Raw genomic sequence first — 22,200 nt, forward strand, 5'->3', positions numbered from 1 at the left:
GTGAAGAGAGAACGAATCACAGACCGGTGGGGGTGGGCAAAGAAAAAAAAGAACCAATCATGTATGATTGCACTTGTTACCATAGCGTCGCTTCTGCTTACATCCCGGCATATCGTGGATTATTCAATATGGCGGCAATGAGTCCTGAGAGTGGAATTGGGGGGGATATTAGGCAAAGGGAATAGAAACAGCGGAGTCTTGCGTTCGGTAGCGTTACTCCCGCTGCCAGTCCAGTGTGGAAAAAGGTTGCCAGGCTCAAAATGTGGGAGGAGGCAGAGAACTCCGTGACCTTGTTGTGCCTGACGGCCAGTAGTGGAGTGCCCTTATACTGTAGGAGCAGAGGAGGGTCTTCAAAGCAGCAGGTGAGAGATGGCCATCCTGCTTTTCATTCCAGTTGATAGCGAATCACTTTGTTTTAAGAAATACTTGTTTTGTGGAGTCTCTGTGCCTTTTGAGCAGGGTTGTTTGCTTACAGTTGCCTAACTAAGTATCATCAGTAGTAATGAATTTGGAGTTTGCTGCCTGTTCTTCAGCGGCCAACACTTACAGGGCTCAACATCAGACAAACAGCAGAAAACAATATCCTAATCAAGGAAAAAAAAACATACCCTCACCAACATTGGCGGAGCAAGTTACTGTAAATAAACAGGGTAAACCCCGTACTCACACTGATGACGTTACCTAGTTGGATAATGGCATTGGCAATCAAACTACCAAACTCAAAGAGCAACAAGGACTTCCATAGTTCAACTCTGAGCTACGTGTATTCTCTTCTATTGAAAATATATGCTTGCCAAAATGCTGCATGTCGGAAGGAAATAATGATTGACTTGTTAGTCCAACAGTCTAAGCAGTTGTGTAGTTTAGCTGGGAATAGTCATAGTACAGTGCTAAAACACTTCCTTTGATTTTTTAAAATAAAGTTTTTAAATTTTAGCATGATAAAAGCATTAAAAATGCTAGTCACCAGGTTGTTATGAGGGTGGGAAAAATGATATATCTGGTTTGGAAGTGCTCTGCCTTAATCCATTTTGCTAAAAGGTTATATGTTAAGTGAGGACAACCAGTTTTCAGCTGGAAAACTGTTTTCAGTTTAAATAGATAATTCAATTGTCTGGCTGTCTATTTTATCTTCATATGTTCTTATATGAATATTACACTAATGTTTATCTCTTCTTTCCCAGTTACCCTTTTCTGTAATTGGCTCCCTGAATGGGGTTCATATGTTTGGTTCCAATTTAGATGTCCAGCTGATAGCAGCCCGTACAGAGAATACTCATGTGATGTGGAAAGTGTTTCATAATAGGTATGCAGAATCAGGAATATGTAAGCCCCCAAGTTGCCATTTGCTAGCTGGTGGTCTGTTTCTTCAGTAGGCATTAATGCATATAGGCTAATTTTTACAAGAATTAAAAGATCTTTCAGGTTTTATAAATTAAGTCTTTAGCATCAATAATTTTAGAATATTGAAAACTCCAGTGCTTCAGTAATTGCAACACTGATATCGAGAATCTTCTGCTAATAATCAGGAGGCTATCTTTATCCAATGCAAATCAACTATTTTTAATTGCCCCTGGTCCTTCTGATTCTGGTTTCCTGAATTTCTCTTAATATGGAGTGTTCTAGCTCTCTCCATGCCAGTTCAAGTTCTTGAAGCAAAAAAAATGTGTGATATGGAATTAAATATGCCTGTATCATACTGTTTTGTAATATTTGCTGATTTCCCATTGGCTGTTCAGTAGGCTGTTAATACCTACTGAATTATGTGGAATAATAATACATGATCCTAATGGTACTCAATATTTATTTTCTGGAATATTGTCTATTATATAACTACCTCTGTCTTGAATAATGTAAAATCAAAACATCGATATACAAATACCCACAATTTAGTTTTATTTTATTTGGATATCCCATTCGTTCATGATACAATATTGGGCCTTCTTATTGAAGCAGGCATTCTAACATATATTGATGTTGTTATAACTTATATTGCATGGTAAGACAGTCTAGAGAAAAGTTTTCTTTCATTCCTCATGCTTGCTTAGGTTCAGGAAGGTTCATTTTGCAATTTTTTTCACCAAAGTGCAATTATTTCAGTTTAGGAGGAAGAGTTAGAAAAGGCTAGAGTTAAGAAATTTGTTCTTTATTCTTGCCATTTATGCTGCCTTTCTTGTAGACTTCTGTTATCTGTTCTTAACTAGAATGGCTAAAATGGAAAAGAGCTGAAAACAAGAGTACCTTATTTCATTCTCCAGTTCTATTAATCTTCAAAATGTATTTTATATGTGGAGAAATTCTAACTATTTCAGATTAACGTAGCAAATTGGGCCACATCAGTAGTTTTTATTCAGCTTTTCAACTAAATATGTTTCTAGATTTCCAGAGCTCTTAAATACACAGTATAAAAATGGGAAAAGATTGGAATGAAGGAAGAAAAAAACAACTTCAGGTACAAGTTCCTATTTACAGAGTTATTATAAACACAGTTCAGGGAGAAGAGAGAAATATAAGAAAGTTTCTAACAAAACTCTCTTCTCTACTTCTGTATTCACAAAGCAGTTTCTACTGACTGTGGACATTCCAGCTGAGTTGAGGGTATTCCTAGAAATTATCAATCTCTTGCAGCTATCTTATCTATTCTTAATGATTTTCAAGTTCCAATAAGCTTTGGTGAAATATTGGATTTTTTCTACATAATTTGAAAACTTGTAAAATATGGAAAATATATTTTTCTGTCTTATCTGCTGTAAATATTTTGCCTCAGACACTATCTTCAATTTCTCTTTGGTTGTTCTCAGTATCACCCTCATTGTCTTATCCTCAGAAGAAGATGCCAGTGACTTCGGTCTTGGAAGGCTTCTTGACAATGTTTTCAATGCCATGGTGAGTGATCAAAAATGACCTCTGTAAAGGAAATTGGGAGATACACCTAGTCCTGTGATGGTGAACCTATGGCACACGTGCTAGAGGTGGCATGCAGAGCCCTCTCTGCTGCCATGCGCACCATCACCCCAGGTCAGATCTCCATGGTGTTTCTTTTTTTTTTTTTTTTTTTTTATTGAAAGAGTTTTAAAAAAACAAAAACATTTTCCCCCCTTTTTTTCCCCCTCCCTCCCAAAAAAAACCAAAACACCCCCCTCCCTCCCCCACCCCCCCGGCTTCCCGGGTCAATCACAAGGTAAAGTCCAATCCAAATAACCACATCCAAAGCTTTTCGTCTCCCAACCCCCTCCCCATTACATAAAATAACTTTCTAATTATTCAAAGGCAATCTGATATTTCTTAATCTGATATCTGTTTTGTAGATAATCAATCCATTTTTCCATTCAATTAAATATCTTTCCTGCGTATTGTCTTTTAAAAGCTGAGATTTTAGCCATCTCAGCCAAATTAATAACTTTCAATATCCATTCTTCTATTGTAGGTATCTCTTCTTTCTTCCAGTATTGTCCAATCAACAGTCTTGCTGCTGTTATTAAGTTCAAAATCAATTTAGTCTCAATCCCTGTACAATCCATTATAATTCCCAAAAGGAAAAATTGTGGCAGGAACTTTATCTTCTTCTTCAGTACATTTTGAATAATCCACCAAATTCTTATCCAAAAGACCTTAATTTTCTTGCAAGTCCACCAAATATGAAAATATGTAGCATCATCACAATCACACCTCCAACATTTCGCTTGGATATTAGGATACATACATGATAATTTTTGGGATCTAAATGCCATCTATAAAACATCTTATAAAAATTTTCCTTAAATTCTGTGCTTGTGTAACCTTAACATTTCTAACCCAAATTTTCTCCCATGTTTCCAACATTATTGGTTCCTGAATATTCTGTGCCCATTTTATCATACAATCCTTTACCAAATCCTTTTCCGAATCTATTTCAAGCAACACATTATACAATCTCTTTATATGCTCCTGGGTCTGATTTCTAATTTGCTTTATTAAATTTTCCTCCTTTGCATTATACCAATTTTTGATCTTCTTTCCATCTAGCACTTATTTGCCCATATTGAAACCAAGTATAATTCCTCCTTCTTCATTTTAATACCTGTAATGATTTTAATTGCAATCTACCTCCTTCAGCATACAAAAGTTCTTTATATGTAATCATTTCCTGTTTCTGTTCTATATTTATATTCTCTATTGCATGTCTAGGGCTCGCCCATATAGGAATCTTGTAATCTAATTTATAGGAATATTTATTCCAGACCATAAAGAGCACTTCTCAACACATGATTCTTAAAAGCCCTATCCACTTTTTTCCATAAAATAAGTACGCATGCCATCCATATAACAAGTCATAACCTTCTATATTCAAAATTCTTTCCTCTGTTAAGTTAAACCAGTCACTTATTACTGAAAGGGTTACTGCTTCATAATATAGTTTAAAGTTAGGCATTCTTAAACCACCTCTTTCCCGTGAATCCTGTATTATTTTCATTTTAACCTCGCCTTTTACCCTGCCATATAAATTTATTAATCCCACTCTGCCAATCTTCCAAATTTTTATCCTTTTTAATTATAGGTATCATCTGGAACAGAAACAAAATCTAGGTAACACATTCATTTTAATAGCCGCAATCCTTCCCAATAGGGATAACTGCAATTTCTTCCAGCCACTCACATCATTCTGAACTTTTGCCATAGCAAGTCATAATTATTCTTATAAAGTTTCTTGTTCGATGAGCTAATATAGACCCTAAATATTTAACCTTTTTTACTACCTCACATCCTGTCATTTCCTCTAGTTTTTGCTTCTGTTGTATAGACATACTTTTAATTATCACTTTTGTTTTATTCTGATTTATTTTAAATCCTGGTACCTTTCCATATTTACCAATTACTTCCAACAAAATCTACTTGAATTTATAGGATTCATTAACGTAACCACTACATCATCTGCAAAAGCTCTAACTTTGTACTCATATTGTCTAATCTTAATTCCTCTATTTTCATTAATTCTCGTATTTTATCTAATAATGGTTCCAGAGTCAAAACAAACAATAATGGTGATAAGGGACATCCCTGTCTTGTTCCTTTCGCAATCTTAATAACTTCTGTCAAACTACCATTTACTATAATCTGTGCTGTTTGCTCTCCATAAATCGCTTTAATTATTCTAATAAAACAGTCTCCAAATTGCATTTTCTATTAATTTAAATAAAAATCACAATGCAATCGATCAAAGGCTTTCTCTGCATCCAAAAAAATAAGTGCCGCTGAAGTATTCTTCTTTTCCAAATATTCCAATATATTAATAATCTGTCTAACATTATTCCTCATCTGCCTCCCTTTTATAAAACCAGATTGATCAGTATGAATTCTTTGTTGTAAAACTAACATTAATCTATTTGCTATTATTTTTACAAAATCTTATAATCATTATTTAAAAGTGAAATCGGCCTATAGTTACCAGGTTTAGAGCAGTCTTGCTCCTCTTCGGTATCAGTGAAATAAAAGATGTTTTCCATGACGGGGTATTCCACTCCTAATTGTATCTGATTAAATAATTCTTTAAGTGGGCCTAATATTTCATCCTGTGTTTTTTATAATAAGTTGCTGTAAGACCATCTGTACCAGGGTTTTCCCATTTTAATTGTTTAATTGCCTCCACTATTTCTCCAGTAGCTATCGGCCGTTCAGCTCCTCCTCTGTTCTAATGTTAGAATATTCACCTTATAATCTTTCAAATAATCATAAATGTCCCTATCCAATATTTTGTCTTTTGCATATAGTGCAGTATAAAATTCTGAGAATGCCTTTTAATTTTATCCTGTTGGTATATCTCTTTACCTTTATATTCTATTTTTTGTATGACACGTGCTTTCTGTTTCTTCCTTAAATTATATGCCAACCATCTCCCAGGTTTATTTGCATTACAAAAGGTATTATGTTTAGCATATTGTATATTCGTTGCCACCTGGTCTGCCATTAACATATTAAATTGACTCTGTAATATTTTTATAGCCTCTTTAAGTTTATGATCTTGTGGGTTTTGAATTAATAACTGTTGCTTCCTTTGAATTTCTTCTTCCAAATATCTACGCTGCCTTTGTTTATTATTCCTTTGCCTGTTGTCCAAATAAATCAATATCCTCTAATAAACGCTTTGCTCGCTTCCCACACAGTTCCTATAGGTGTCCCTTTGTACATATTAAAATCAAAAATTCTTTTAACTGTTTCTTACAATAAGTTACATTATCCTCATATCTAAACAGATTTTCATTCAACCTCCATGTTCTACCACCTTTTTCCCTTGTAATAATTCCATCCATACTGGGCTATGGTCAGTTAAACACCTCGAAATATCTTCGTTTTCTTCACCCTAGAAAGCAAGTCATTAGAAATTAAAATAAAATCAATGCGTGAAAAGATTGATGCCTATCAGAAAAAAGTAAAATCTCTCTCATCTGGATTCCGTAACCTCCATATATCTCTAAACTCAAAGTCTTCCATCATTTCAAAAAGGATTTTGGTAATTTTGCATGTATAGGTATCTTCTTGGAGGAGGTTCTCTTATCCTTCTTGTATCAATTACTCCATTCCAGTCTCCTAATAAAATAAACGAACTATAATCCCAGAGGGTCAACCTCTCATGTAACATTTTGTAAAACTTTTCTTGTTGCTGATTAGGTGCATAAATACCTATCAACAAAGTCTTTTGCATCTATCACCAGTTCAATAGCAATAAATCTTCCTTGAATATCTGCCTCAATTAGCTTAGCTGGTATATCCTTCCTGATATATACAACAATTCCATGCTTCTTTTCCAAAGCTGATGCAACAAAATGGTTACCCAATTTTGAATTAATTAAATATTTTTGGTCTGATAATTTTATATGTGTCTCTTGCAAACAAATCACATCATTTTTAAATTGTTTCAAGTAGTGAAATATTTTCCTTCTTTTCTGAGCTGAATTCAAGCCATTAACATTCCATGACAAGATTCTATTTGCCATTACTGGCCTCCTGAAGCTTTGAAGCAGACAACGAAGCTCCTCCTCCGGTATCTTCCGTCTAGCTCCTCCCACAGCTTCCATAATGGGATCCTGACTTTTACTTTGAGACTGTTGCTCTTCTTTACGCTTAAGGGCTCCTCTTGTCACCCTTTGCTCTTGTGGTTCCTCTAATACTGGCAGCAATAAAGGCTCTTGGGTCACCACGCCTTCTTGAGTCTCTTGAAGTTTTCTATCACTTCTATTTCGACTTTCAAAACTGTAGAAAGAAAATCCTTTGCCTTTAAAACCGTGTCAATTCTATATCTCCTTCCTTGATAGAATAGTGTCAGTCCAACTGGCACCTCCCATCTGAATTGAATCTGATGTTTTTTAAGTTCTTGTGTAAAAAAAGCAAATTGCTTCCTGTCTCTTAACATCTTTGAAGGAATCTCTTTCAACACCTTCAACTCCTGTTCTCCAATTTTTAAAGTTGTCTGATATGAAACTTGCAGAATTTGATTTCTCATAGTCCTTTTCACAAAATAAACCACAATGTCCCGAGGAAGCTTTCTCTGTCTTGCAATCCAAGAATTAACTCTATATATTTTATCAATTTGGTAAGCTACCTCTTGGGGGTCCGCTTCAATAAATTCAGCCAATGCTTCTGATATAATTTTTCTTAAGTCTTCTCCACGCTCTTCTCGCATACCACGAATTCTAAGAGCTCCTTCCATAAGTTTATATTGTAATATCACAACCTGATCTTCATTTTGATCCACTTTTTTCTGAACACCTTTCATTTCATCTTCTAAATACTTATTTGACTGAGAGATCTGTTGCATTTCCACTTCCAATCCTTCAATTTTTTTACTCAGTCCTTGAACTGCCATAAGAATATCTTCTCTTATTTTTGCATTAAAATTCTCCATCATCTCTTTTTGCCTATCTTCAGAAAGTTTTAATTGTTCTTTCAATATTTCCTCAAGACTTGGTTCAGATCCCCTTCTTCCAGAAGGCTTTAAAGGTTTAGCTGCCATTCTGTCTTCAAAAGAATCAGGAATTCAAACTTAATAACTCTCCTTCCCTCCTTTCAGTATAAAAAAAACTCCGTTTGTAACAATCCACAAGTAACGCTGCTTCATCGTACTAAAAAATTTTTACTTTCACTTTTAGACGCCATTTTAAAAGTCAATTAATCAAAGACAAAGAAAGGTTTCAAATTTCAAAAAGGGAGTCGGTACTTGCCGTGCTGATTCTGCATCAAAGATTGAACGCTTGTGAAATTCCCGTCTGCTTGGAATATCAATCAATTTAATAAGTCCTCTGGAGCAGAAGCGACATTCCTCTCCTTTTCCCTGATAAAAACAGGGGCGTGCTGAAGTTGGAAGGAGTGGAATTCGGTGGGGTCATAAATCCAGGAAAATTCGCTCTTGAGAGCAAACCCCCTGTCAGACCTGCCACTCTTCCACAATTCTGATAACCTCTTTCACCCAGAGATTATGCTAAGCTCAGTGAACAGTGATTTATTTTCTGTTTCACTGACTTTTACAATCTTCTAACACGGAGTGCTCTGTTTGAGCACCCAGCAGGAGGGTGACGTCACTGGAGCCTCTTCCATGGTGTTTCTTTCATGAGTTTCTGTTTCCCTGCAAACAACGAAACAGAAGCTCATGAAAGAAAAAGATCTTACCTCTTGTCATGATGCTGGTATTGGGCTTCCCCACCTCTTGCCGGCCAGCTTCTCTTTGGCTGCACATACATGCATGTCCACACATGCACACACGTCCGCACCTGTGCTCACATGTCTGTGCATACACACACCTTTCAGTTTGGACATGCACACACGCGCAGTTTGTCTAAAAGGTTCACCATCACTGACCTAGTCTGTTGGGCAAATAAATAATTTCAAATAAAACAGTTATTTTATATGTTCATATATACTGTATACATGGTTAAAAATACTATGAGCCTATACAAGCCAGATTTTTCTTATCATGGGGAAATAAATGGTGATGTACCTAGAGATCTTTTTATAAAAGATCAGATAGTCTATTTTTACAGGAAAAGTTTGTAATATTTAGGGTAAGTATGAAAATACATTTCCTATGCTCTTCTTCTCCCTTCTAAAGACACCCAATTTCCCAAGGGCTTGTTTCTGTATCAAAATGGCTTGATGTATTTTAATACAGGTACTAGTACTGGGTTTGGAGGAACTAACAAACGTTCGCAACATTGAACGTCTCAAAAAGGATCTAAAGGTAATGTCTGCCCTAACTGTCGCTAGAAATGTGGAGAGAGGAGTAGGTGTATATCATATGAAAATGGAAGGCAAGATGTGGGCTGCAGAGGAACTTTTACTTGGGAGATAACAAAAGATTCATTTTTAGGAAATGTTTCCTGCCCCCCCCCGCCCACCCCTCCATAAAAGACTCTGGTCAGTTGAGAGAGACTTTCTGATGTTTTTATATAAAGTATAGAAAATATAAAATATATAAAATATAGAGGAACATTTTATGCCTACTGTTTGCCCTTGGAACCACCTTTAGCTTGCAGCAGTTATGTCTTCTGCAGGCCTGTATTACATCAGAAATTCTAGCAATAGAAGTGAATTAGTGGTAATTATTACTGTTCACTGCCTAATAAACTAAATGTTTGGAATATTTTAATCCATTGCAATTTAATTATTTCTTGCACAATTCTCTAGTCATGTTATAAACTGATTGACAGTTTCCTGGACCCGGGCAATAGCTGTGCTGATCTGACTCAGTGTGTGGAATGTGCTGTGATGCCCTCCAGAGCAATTCTGCAGGTGAGACCATCTAATTTTACATCTGTTGTTGCTTCCTTGCCAAAGCAACTACTTTTGTGGATTTGTACAGTAGCTGTTCAATCCCAAAAAGATTTACGTGGAAGTAAAGGAAGTGTTGATAGTGCCCACTATAAAGTTATTTGTTGCATCTTATCATCTGTTTTACATCTCATAATAATGAAAGTTACAAATTGAGAGATAAGGGTGATTTGGAGAATTAGAAACAAATCTTAGTGCTGTCTTGTTCTTTCCTGCTCCAGGAATGCCTAGAAGCCTTTGCCTCTGCAGCAGAATCCCGGTTTGGTTGCCTGCTTGTGGGCAGTCATATCTTATGTGCAACTGAACAGTGGTGGCAACTTGCAGCCCCAGAGGCCATGCTATTGATGTGGCTTGTACGTTCCCTTCCTCCACATACTTCCCGCGATCTGCCCGTTTACCTTCCTCAAGGCAGTCCCACGGTGAGCAGGTTAAAGATCTGAGGAGGAAGTGAGGATATGTAAGTACGTATTTCTAATTTTTCCCTGTCCCTTTGTTCCAGTAGGTTCCGCACCGTTTCCTGACCTTTCAGCTTGTGCCTGATATGGAAGTAGTATTGCTCTGTGGGCCTAATCCCTCCTTACAATGCCTGACTGATGAGGTGAGTGTGCTGTATTTCAAATGTATCTGATCTCTTTATGTAGAAGAGCAGTTTATCACCCTTCTTAAAGTACACTTGGAACTGGTCCATCTGTTGGTTAAATTTACTGCTTTATTTGTCGGCCATTGCTGATTTACATGATGGATTTAATGAAGGAGGCATGCTTGAAGTCAGTAGTGTGCAGCTATTTCAGATTACTGGCCATAATGCAGAACCCCAAATTCCTGGGTGTGGAGCTGTGATAATACTTTTATTTGACTATAGAGATTTTAAGGATGGGAATGGGAGCAGTTTATTTCTTGGTGGCTTTTGCTCTCACTCATTTGCTGTTGACTTTTGGTGGTATGATTTCAGTGTGTTAGAGTTGCCGAAGGGATATATAAATAGCAAGACGCCTGTTGATCTTTGAAGTTGGGGCCAAATGTCTGTTGGAAACTTCTCTTTCTTTCCACAGCTAGTTAATCAATTTTGGCAACCACTGCTGGATCTGCTGAAGGCAACTGCCAGAGACCCTGCCAGATGCTTAAAACCTGGCATTGTCCTTTCTCCTGGTATCCTGGGGTGAGTTTCAAATTTCTGGGTCATCCGAGAAATTGATTTCATTTAGCATGTGGACTCTGCTTGTTCAACCACTTTCTGTCCTCTTTTTAAAGGAGACAGTACTTGTGGAATTCAGAGGCAGTACTTTTACCATTATTTCCCCAGATACAAGCCATGGCTCATCTTTTACAGGTTACTGCTAATTAATCAAGACCAAAGGAAAAGCCTTTTTACGGTGCATCCTCATGGGGCTTCAACTGAAGGTATAGCTCATGCATTCTTATACTAGGAGAGGACAAATTAGGAACCCCTTCTATTTTACTAATTATGAAAATCATAAAATGCTGACTATTTATGGGATATGAAAGGGTAGCCTATTAAAATCTCATCCTGATCTCCTTCTTATAGGATCTGAAATGTCCATGAAGATTCGGCTTTGTGCCCTCCGTTCTTTCTATGCTTTAGTTACTTCCTTATATTTTCCTTGTGAGAAGCAAGAAGAATACACAGGTATGTTCCCAACTTTTTGTTGAGAAAATATTTGCACACTGAGCTTTTAAACATCTAATTATTTATAAAAAATGAAAGTCCCATGTGAGCTTTTAAACATCTGACTATTAATAAAAATGGAAGAATTCCCGTGTGACTAAAAGAATCAATAGGCACCAAGATATTTTCCAATTTGTGCTTGTATTGCATATAACAAATTTGGTGGCCATGTATATTCTTTAATAAAAGTAAAATAGTTGAAAGTTTGAAATAGTTTTTTAGAGTAAATAGCATTCTTTAGTATCTAGTAGTACATCCCAGAGTTGATCTTTTTGTTGCATTGCTTTGGGGCATTTATACCAAACCTGAGCGGTTCGTATAGAACATAATAAAAAGACTCACAGGATACTTTGGGGAAAACAGGAGGAGGAAAATACGTTGGATATTCATTATCTTGAATTATTTGTAAAAGTAATATAGGCAGGATATAATTAAATAAATACATAAATATTTCTTTTCTCCAGTCCCTCTGCAGGAGGACTTTCATGCTGGTTTTTCCCACTGTCCTCAGCACTGTTATATGGTCTATACTACCCACAAAGCCTATGTTATCCATGGGAGGCAGCACCAGCTCTTCTTAATCTTGAAGTCAGATGTACCTACCTTTGCTTTACGATCCTTAGCAACTTGCACGCTACAGGCTCTCACAGCTGAAGATTCTGCTGTTTGACTTACCTTGTTGAACTCGATGAAATTTGGACTGGCGAGCTAGAGCCCCTCAGTATGGTTAGAATGACATATTTTCATTCAAATGTTGTAATGAAATTTTCTCTGTGGCAACTGATGATTTAGGCTGCAGAGAAGGATTTTGAATTTATGGAAATATTTTCAGAAACAGGAGAAAGTGAATAATTCAATGCAATTCAATTCTACCCTCTTATGTAAGTAGGAGGCAATACAGCTAATATAGCTGTAGGTGATGACTAGTCTTTGGTCTCTATTCTCCATGTGTTTAATATTGGTAAGAATTTTGTATCCCATAATTTAATGAACATTATGCACTAACATAATTTTTGTCTCCTATAACTTACTATACATTATAAACTAAGAAAGGTGCTTGGGCCAGACTTAGCCCTAACCATGATGTAATTGTGTGAATACAGCAATTAATCTTGAGAGCCAGTTTGATCTAGTGGTTAAGGCGCCAGGCTAGAAACCAGGAGATTGCAAATTCTAGTCCTGTCTTAGGCATGAAAGCTAGCTGGGTGGCCTTGAGCCAGTTATGCTCTCTCAATCTAACCCACCTCGCAGGGTTGTTGTGAGAAAAAGAGAAAGAAATATATACGTTCACATCTTGCATTATTTATAATAATAATAATAATAATAATAATAAAGGTGAGATGTAAATAAATAAGTGTGGAAGCTGCACCGTGACAGAACTACTGAACTAAATTTTCCTTTTAAATACATTTCAGCTTAGTAGTAGCAATAGCAGGTTTATATACCGCTTCATAGTGTTTTATAGCCCTCTCTAAGCGGTTCACAGAATTAGCATATTGCCTCCAACAATCTGGGTTCTCATTTTACCAACCTTGGAAGGATGGAAGGCTGAGTCAACCTTGAACAGATCAGGATCGAACTGCTGGCAGTCAGCAGAATTAGCCTGCAACACTGCATTCTAACCACTGCATGAACTACCTCTCATGCATTCACCTATAAATAGAGGGCAATTCTGTGTATGAATCAGTTCAGGAGAGGGAAAAGAGTTATGTTTACAGAAATTGATACTACCCTTATTTATAGCCAGCTGTTTATACACTCTGCATTTGCTTCTGTCATTGTTTCATTAGAACATGCAAAGAGCCTTGATCATATACAAGGTTTTTTTTTTTTACTGTGTAATAAAAAGTATACTGAATAGGGCCATTTTGATCTATATATCTTAAAATATTTTCATGAATTTTGAGGGAGTTCAACCAACCATGCCAGGAGGCCAGATGCAGAGGAGAGACTCTCATGTGCTTCAATCTTGGACATTGAAGTGCATAGGGGTGGGAGTGGGGCGGGGGGAAGAAAGTCATCATAGTAAGAAATAGCTATTTTTTTTTCTCCAAAGACTTTGGTCATGAGAAATACACTGTTTATGTTGGGCTTAGCTTTTGGAAATCTTGAAGGGCAAAGCAACAAGAAAGTAGAATTTTGCAAAGACTGTGCTTTCTACACTTATGAGGAACATAACTGGAGTGATTGGAGTGTCTTCCACTTTCTTTATTGTCACACTTTTTAAAACTGTATCTACTGGTGGGATTGGGAAAAGCCCTTTCAGATGCCTTCCTCCACTGCTACCAGTAGTCGTCACGATATTAATTGGGACTAGAGTACATTTGTAGGCAATAACAATTGTAAAGAATGACATCATGATTGCACTGCTTAGTAACAAAAATTCCGGCAACTCTAGTTGTCATTGTTAAGTAAAGTTCATGCCGTCATGAAGTGAGGGTGTTATGTGATCACCATCTGCTGGCTTCCCCATTGACTTTGCTTGTAGAAAGCTGGCAAAAAATGTTGCAAATGGCAAAAGCATGACTGCAGGACATTGTAAATTAAAGATCAGTCATGAATGCCCCTTTCTCAGTGTCATTGTAAGTTTCAATGGTCACTAAACAAGTGGTTTATAAATGAGGACCCCATCAAATGAAGAAGACATTATTCTTTTCTGCATACTTATTTGCCTATCTTTGCATAAAGGAAGAGAGAGCTTCCATGCTTTCCACTACATGGAGAAAGCAATCCTGGCGAGGCTCAAGCTTACACGTAACTAGTTCCATACAACTTAGCTGAACATCCTATTGCAAATGCTAAGGCCAGGCACACTGTATGGTATGGGACTGTTCTCCATCCATTTCTACCCTGTCCACATATAAAGAGCAGTATGCAACAAATCAGTCAGCGGTGTGGGGGTGACCCAGCCTGGCTTGATTCTGGCTCTCCCCCAATCTCACGGTTTTATTAGAGTCACATGGAGATAGATACAGGCATTCAAAACCCAGATAAACTAAGATGCGCTAGTTAACACCTACACAGCAGAGTAACATGGAGCCCGGGCCAGCATGGGAAGCTGGGACACCCCCAAACTAGCATGATCTGAACCCTTCCCCCTCTCTTTTCCAAAATGCACGGAGGGCAGCATTCCGGAGTCCATCTCCCAAACTCTTGTACCTGCTTGAGGCACTTCTTCCTGGGAATTGAAAAGATGGCGAGGGGAGGCAGAAGAGGAAAGAAATTGTCTCTTTTCCTATCATCTTCATGTAGTTTCTTTCTAGAGCTGAAGAAAGAGGCAGGATGCTGTCAAAATTACGTTCCCACAAATACACGTAACTGTAACACTGGAATGATCATAGCAAAGGAAAAGGAGAATTTACATCCCCATCCATGGGGAAAACACACAAGGCAAAGAAACACAAAACGACTGCCTACAAGAATATCCCCTCCTCCCCATAGACCCACACAATCCTATTCCTTCTCCCCAGCCGGCTCAAGGGGAGCCAGAGAAGCTATCCCTTTCCACAGCAGAAAGGAGAAAGTCCATGGGTGAGAAACTAAAGATACATACTGTAAACAAAAATAAAATGCCAGCTTAAATCATATAAAAGTAGTGGTAATGGGTGAAGAATTAAGACCACAGATTTCAGCCTCATCCCAAAATGAGATGGACCAGTTTACAGCATGGGACAAAAGCTAGCTTTCTTCCAAAAATTGCCCTTTTGCCCAAGGGGATGATTACTACTGAAAGAATGCCCTGCACCAATACCCATCATCCCTCCCCTAACCCAATTTGATTTTGTCCAACCAAGGGTCCATACTTTTGCTCCCCCCTCACTTATCCCTCTTGATGCTGGCCCGGGCTAGGCAATGAGAACACAGAGGTTATCACAACAACAGGCAGGGAGCAGTACAGTCTTTCTGGAGGCCCCTGGTTTGGAGAGTGTTGGGATGAGATGTACAGAGGCATTTAGTGTGCAGGAATGGCCTCCCCTTCCTATGGTGTGGCAGATGCCTCAGAACTGCTGGGAAAGCAGCTCACAAAGGTGCTTTGAAACAGACTCCTTACTGGTACGAAGGGTCAGCCGGTACATCTGTAGGAAGGAGAAAGGAAAGTTGGTTAAAAGAGAAGAGCTTAAACATTATGTCCCTTCAGTTGTCCACATTAGTTTGGTGGTTTGGTAAACTTTCAGCTACACCTTTTCTTCAGTTTTATCTATATTTCCCATCAGTTCCTTAGAACTCCCAGAAGTCTCAGTTTCCCAATTTTTATGCTTTTATTTCAGTGCCAACTTGTATGCCTTCAGTTCCAGAGGTCTCAGGAGCTCTCACCTGTGCCTGAGCATTGGGTTCCAGTCGCAGCAAGCATCCAACCTGCAGTGCTTTTGTCTGGATGATTCCAGCTCCTACATAGTTATCAGGGTTTGGATCCACTTTCTCCAGGAGTGCACTGCCAAAACCTAACAGCTGTTGGAGGAATAGACTGGAACTTAATTGGAACTATACAATTGCAATAGAGGGTATCACTGCAAATTACACCCACCTTAGAAAGCTGATAATGGGAGAAAGATATACCTGCAAAACTGTTTCAGAATTCTGCAACACAGACATTTATACAATGGCTGCCTCTTCTAGCTTGATGTTATGCCAATTTTCGTAAGAAAAAAAATGTGGTGATCAATGGAAAAATCAACAGTCCTAAATATAATACATTAATATTCCCAAACTAATACTAAACAATTGAAGAAAATGTGTTCCATAATTGCCCTGGACAAGCATGATTTCCAAAGCTTTAATCTTCACTCATTTGAGCATATTAGTACTATAGACATATCCTGATCTGAAATTAAAATAACTGAATTAATTGCCCTGGAATAAATAAAAGCTTGCAAGTCTTTCATAGCATTCAAAACAACTTACTTTTGCTTTTGTCACTTCTGAATCCATGGGGTGGTTTGCCTTGAAGATTTTCTGAGCTTCCTGCTGTGGCCTGCAGAAAAGGATCAGATCAGTAATTCAGGTCCTATTTTTCTAGTCATCTATCTTGTTACATGCTTTCAGCGCCTCAGTCATATATGGTAATGGTTGAACCATTTACAATTTTAAAAGGCAAAGATAAAATTAAAAAAAGGCAGGACTTTGCCAAGTTCATGTGTATTCTTATTCACAGATTATTCGGCTGAAGAATTTGAAATATCTCCACCCCTTGGAAAAACAAACCCACCTCGTGTCCCTTTTTCTCTCACATTAAGTCCTTGCTTAATGATGGGTTGCTTAGTGACCTTTTAAAGTTATGGTGGATCCTCCAAAAGCTACTTATGAACCCATTCTGAGATTACAGCTGTTGCAGCTCTCCTGCAATCATTTGCCTTTACAACTGACTACAAGGGTGCTGCAACACTTCCCCCCACCTATCTCCAGGTCCAGATCCCCACAGGCCTCCTCCCACCCCAGTCCCAGTAGGGCTAGGGCTGCCCCCCTAGCACCTGTCACCCATCACACACTTGCCTTTTGAAAATTTCAGGAGCTTTCTGGAGCACTGCAATATGAATAGCTGCATAGCGCAATTTCAGAAGTGGCCTCCATTTTCTAAATGACTGCATTGAATTCTAGTTGCTCAAGAAATGGCGGTTGCTTCTGGACTCATGCCATCTGGCTGCCTGACCTAATATGGTTTGCACAGCGCTGCAGACTTTCCAGTGCTGGGAGTGGGGGAAGCCCTGTGGGGACCTGACTAGGGGAAAAAAGGTCTGTGGGGACCGAGGGGGGGAGACAAAGCAGGATTGTGGGAATTTCAAGGGTGAGAAACGGAGCACTAGGTATCTCGGGATGGGGGAGGCCTTGGGAGGCCAGGACAGGCAGGCTTGGGCCTCCACTAGGCCTCATTAACTTACAAAGCACCTCTTGCTCCACTTTATTATTATTATTGTTATTGTTATTGTTATTATTATTATTATTATTTATTAAATTTTTATACCGCCCTTCTCCCAAAGGACTCAGGGCGGTGTACAGCCAGAAGTAAAAACACAAAATATATACAATTAAAACCACAGTTAAAACATAGCAGAATTATAAAGGCTGATAATTAAGATTTAAATTTAAAATTTTTAAATATCAACAAAACCCCGAAATTAAAATTCCACACTATTATGCCAGTCCCGCTTGAAGGAATAAATGTGTTTTAAGCTCACAACGGAGGGTCCGAAGATCAGGCACTTGACGTAGGCCAGGGGGAAGTTCGTTCCAGAGCGTCGCCGCCCCCACAGAGAAGGCCCTACTCCTGGGGGCTGCCAGCCGACACTGTTTGGCGGACGGCACCCTGAGGAGACCCTCTCTGTGAGAGCGTATGGGTCGGTGGGAGGCAAAGGGTAACAGCAGGCGGTCTCGTAAGTACCCGGGTCCTAAGCCATGGAGCGCTTTAAAGGTGGTAACCAAAATCTTGAAGCGCACCCAAAAAACCACACCATTTAACCCACACTTTCAATTAACTGCCACATCAGGAAGAACAAGGTTTGTTAAGCAAGATCTTAACTCCATTATGGTCATAATTCAAGGACTACCTATATACAAACTATCATTTGTGATCCTCATTTCCAGATATTTCATATTGTGCAAACTTACAAGCTAAGTTGTTTCCAGCGCTGGAAGAAGTCTTGTGACTGCATCTCTGTTGCCTGGAAAAACTTGTTGACAGTGATAGGCAATTTGAGAGTGAGATTCTGCAACGTCCCACCATAGCTATCAGAAATGAGAAATAAGGACAAACAGACCCATGAGTCTGCATTATTTAATAACATTATTGAAACTTTAAAAGGGGGATAAAGGCAAGAAGAATGAGGTTATTGTTAACTACTGATCATATCCATTTCCTAGGATTAGAGGCCCCTGACTATCAAAAGTGGAAGCAGGTTTTGGGGGCTGTTTTCTGTTGGGAGCTTCCTAGAATATTGACCAGTCCAAGCATATTTTGAATAATTAGCAGAAATACAATAAGATGATAAATTTGTGGCTGATGGGATTTTACAAAATGCAGCTCATGGAAATGTGGGAGACAGGGATGAAGCAAAGCAAACACATGTCAAGACAGAAATTAAAATGCAAATTAGTGATTATTAGAAGTACTACTTGTTTGGTTTTGGTTTTGCCCATAATTCTGAAGGTTAGAATCCCAGCCTCTCCAGCTTTTCATATTCTGATTCTTTAGTGTTCTCTGTGCAAACACAAAGGTGGATATGCAGGCTCCGACTGCAACCACTTTGAAATGCCTTTGATTGCTCAGATATAGAAACTTTTTCTTCTTTAGAATTGAAGATTAGGCTGAGATGTCAAGCAGCAATACCGGAATTTGATGTTGATAAGGGGGGCCTCCGTGAAATCACTCAGGCATTCAATGTTCAGGACCTGTTGAACTTGAGCTCCTCCCTCCACCAGTGGCTCCACTGTTTTCGTCTGAATGTTGAGCTGTGAACTGGGCTAAGGAAAAGGTTACCACTGCTTCTGAGCAGTGCACAAACAGAATACGATACCCGAGGGCTTGAAAGCCACCCCAAACAAACTCTTCTTTTTCTACTAGCATCATACATAAAAGGATATGGTTCTGCAGGTCACCAGGATAACTGACTGTTGGGGTGAAACTCTGGAACTGGACGGATGTTTTGTTCCCATAGAAAAGATACATTCGGCCTAGAAGGGTGGAAATATACTATGGGATGGCTGTGGCCCATACTTTCTTGGATTGCGCCATAGTTTATTTAATTACAAGTGCCTAAATTCAGACAGTGTACAAGTCTAGAGTTGGTACTGCAATGTCTTTGATATCAATTGGCGAATCCCCAAACCAAAGGAAATGTAAAACAATAGTGTGATTTTGAGGGATTATTAAACATTTCACCAAAAAAACCTAATTATTTGGAGTTTTTAACCATTATTAAAGTATATTTCTGTGGTGCCATCAAAGGTTACTCAGTTCAGTGATTAACTGTAATTTATAAATTAAAATGGCCTAATTTAATTTAAATAAATCAAACAAACTGTTACAATTTATATAACTTGTGAATTCAGGCATATTGGCTGGTGTTAGACTGGAAAGAATACATCGTCCTCACAATCCATCCAAATTAGGGCTCTGCCTTTTACCCCCACCTATCTTCATGTTGTATACTGTCATTTCTATTTATCAGTTCCTTTCCTCACTTTCTCTTTCTTGCTTAAGATTATTAAATTTAGGCAACGTTTTCTTTTCTTTTTCCAACTGTTAGAGACTATGGATTCACACAAACCATTAAGACACAAAAACCTTAAAATGCTATTAGGCTTAATTCAGTTTTTCTACTTGTGGCTTTGAGAGTTATATGAATCAATCTATTCAATATATTGCACAAATCCAAAAAAATGCATTAATTCAGTATTAACCCTTTTTTGACTAAGTGTGTTTGTGCAGATAATGGGTATCACATGCAGAGTAGAAAACCTTCCTATCTTTAGTGAACTATAAGTGAAATATCTGGTAAGGAATCATACAGTAAAGTTGATTTAAAACAATTTTTTAAACAAGATGGGGTGTCAAGCCTAGCTCCACTTGACACATGAAGCAGGAGGGGACTGGAGCGTGGGAAGCACCTACCTAGTGCTTTGTTACAGTGGAGTGGGCACCGGGTTATGGGTTGCACGAGGGTGGTGAGGTCACCGGACATGTGGCTGGTGTGGTGGCGAAACATGACATGGGTGCCACGACAAGCAGCCACATTTCCGGGGAATGAAGGATGACGTGGCAACATATGGTGTCGGTCATGGGAGAAGTTATAGAAAGACACTAGAGATCCAGCTAGACCTTGCAATGAGCCATTCTACCTTTTTATAATAGGAAAGTATTGGGGTTCTTAGCAATATAGGGGGACTGCCTCTCCAATTAATCTACACATCCCATCAGGTCTCTCAGAAGGGGTATGCTTTGAGTCCCATTGGCCAAGAAGATTCATTTAGCAGGACTCAATGGAGAGCCTTTTCTGCCCTTTGGAACAGTATTTCTCCTGAGGCGAGAAAGGCCCTAACTCTGCTGGCCTTCCAGAATACTCTCAAAACTTGGATGTGTCATTGGGCTTGGGGATCCAATGGAAGTGTGAAGTCCATTAAATGGTTGCATTGTGTAAAAGTTTAGATTGCACTATCTCTTATCTTTCTATTGTAGTTTTTAACTGTAGTTTGAATTGGTTTAATTGATTTTAATGGTTGAACTTAGTTTAATATGTCTACCAGAATCACATATATAGTAGTATGGGCAGCCATATATATTGTCTGTCTGTCTATCTGTTTGTCTGTGTATCTGTCTGTGTATGTGTCTGTGTGTCTGTGTGTCTGTGTGTCTGTCTATCTATCTATCTATCTATCTATCTATCTATCTATCTATCTATCTATCTATCTATCTATCTATCTATCTTATCTATCTGAATTTACAGCACTATCCTAGAACAGACAACTTAGCGAATACAGAATATCTTATTTTTGAGTTTCATGGGTGAGTGGGGAAAAGAAACTGGGTATCACAAACCTGTACACCTCATATTGGCTCTTCACAGAAATGTTAGAGTGAGACAAGTATATGTAACCTAACATCCACCTAACCCTACAACATGTCTTCCAGTCTTCAACTCAAAAAAGACCACTTCTTGTCTACAATGTATTCATTTTTTAAAAAAAGGTTGCCCTCATATAAGGACACAGGATGTGTCAGATCTGTCCAGTCTTGAACAAATCCCAACTTGCCTATTGTATTCAACCTACTACAAACACTTACCTAAGTTCTGCCGGAATTCTGACTTCACCCCAATTTGCAGCAGCTGGTTCTCAAAGAGCACCCCATTGTTCTTACACACAAACCTGTGATAGTTCATGAAGATTTTGTTAGAAGTAAGCAAACACTACCCATTATTTGTAAACGTGCATGTCATTTCTACTGGAAATGCAAGCCACTTTCCCCACATTTACCATTTCTGATACAAAGCCACTCATCCCTTCCTCCCACTAAGGTATAGAGCTCAACCTGTTAACTCCTCAAGCTCATACATTAACATTTATCTAGTATGTTGGGATGGCCAATTCCCAATCATCCCATCTGGAGAGTACTTCCTGGAGGTGAAATTATGCGACAGTGAATAATGTTGACTGAGGTTTCAGTGTTTCAGACTGGAGGAAGCCATCCCACACATATGTCAAAGGGGAGTGGCACTAAGTCCAGTCCCGTGCCCCAAATCCTAGCATTCAGGAGCCGCAGTCCTACCCCAGGATCTTACTTGTGAAGCAGTTCATCAGCCTCAGCAATAGGCAAAGCAGAGTCCTCAGAGACAGAAGCAGCAGCCCCTGAGCTGGTGGTGGTGAAGGGGCATAGCAAAGGGGCCAGCAGTTGACAGAGGCAGGGAAGAAAAAGAGCAGAAAAGATGAGTCACCTGGTACAGCACCATGTTAGTATCAGAAAAAGAAAAAGAGAAGGGAATCAAACCACACACATCTAAACATAGAGAGAACATGCCATAGAGCAGGTACCAAGGCAGAAGGAGAACTGGAATATTCCTGAAAAATACTATAAAGGAGAGATTCCAAATCTTAGCTTTTCAGATATTGTTTGATTCTTACTTGCATCAGCCCAGACCAGATTTTAGGGAGATGATGGAAGCTGTAATCCCACAACATCTGAACTCCTGAGCACAGAAACTCTGTAGAGGATGAGAGCCAAGCTA

At 38.6% G+C, this 22,200-nt stretch overlaps 2 protein-coding genes across 7 annotated transcripts in view; one reads left to right on the forward strand and one right to left on the reverse strand.

Moving 5' to 3' along the window:
• The first annotated feature begins 104 nt into the window (after positions 1–104).
• On the forward strand, positions 105–13,839 carry FUZ (fuzzy planar cell polarity protein). Its single transcript, XM_058179824.1, has 11 exons — positions 105–362; positions 1,185–1,306; positions 2,802–2,886; positions 9,140–9,208; positions 9,655–9,759; positions 10,020–10,217; positions 10,301–10,396; positions 10,851–10,957; positions 11,129–11,199; positions 11,345–11,446; positions 11,950–13,839. The coding sequence occupies exons 1-11, from the start codon at positions 261–263 to the stop codon at positions 12,153–12,155; spliced, it is 1,263 nt and encodes a 420-aa protein (XP_058035807.1). The 5' UTR covers positions 105–260; the 3' UTR covers positions 12,156–13,839.
• A 532-nt stretch (positions 13,840–14,371) lies between these two features.
• AP2A1 (adaptor related protein complex 2 subunit alpha 1) overlaps positions 14,372–22,200 on the reverse strand; it is a 36,470-nt gene continuing 28,641 nt past the window's right edge. For 4 of the 6 annotated variants that reach the window (XM_058179810.1, XM_058179811.1, XM_058179813.1 and 1 more), the window contains exons 16-22: positions 21,261–21,343; positions 19,060–19,150; positions 18,807–18,929; positions 18,089–18,205; positions 16,388–16,457; positions 15,800–15,934; positions 14,372–15,561 (exon numbers count right to left, since the gene is read on the reverse strand). In XM_058179810.1, coding sequence (XP_058035793.1) covers positions 15,484–15,561; positions 15,800–15,934; positions 16,388–16,457; positions 18,089–18,205; positions 18,807–18,929; positions 19,060–19,150; positions 21,261–21,343 — 697 coding nt within the window. In that variant the 3' untranslated portion in view covers positions 14,372–15,483. Of the gene's footprint in view, positions 15,562–15,799; positions 15,935–16,387; positions 16,458–18,088; positions 18,206–18,806; positions 18,930–19,059; positions 19,151–21,260; positions 21,344–21,756; positions 21,829–22,200 lie in introns of those variants that run through there. The other 2 variants (XM_058179815.1, XM_058179814.1) reach the window with 2 other exon arrangements.

The sequence above is a fragment of the Ahaetulla prasina genome, chromosome 4 (genome assembly GCF_028640845.1).
Source record: "Ahaetulla prasina isolate Xishuangbanna chromosome 4, ASM2864084v1, whole genome shotgun sequence".
NCBI lineage: Eukaryota > Metazoa > Chordata > Lepidosauria > Squamata > Colubridae > Ahaetulla > Ahaetulla prasina.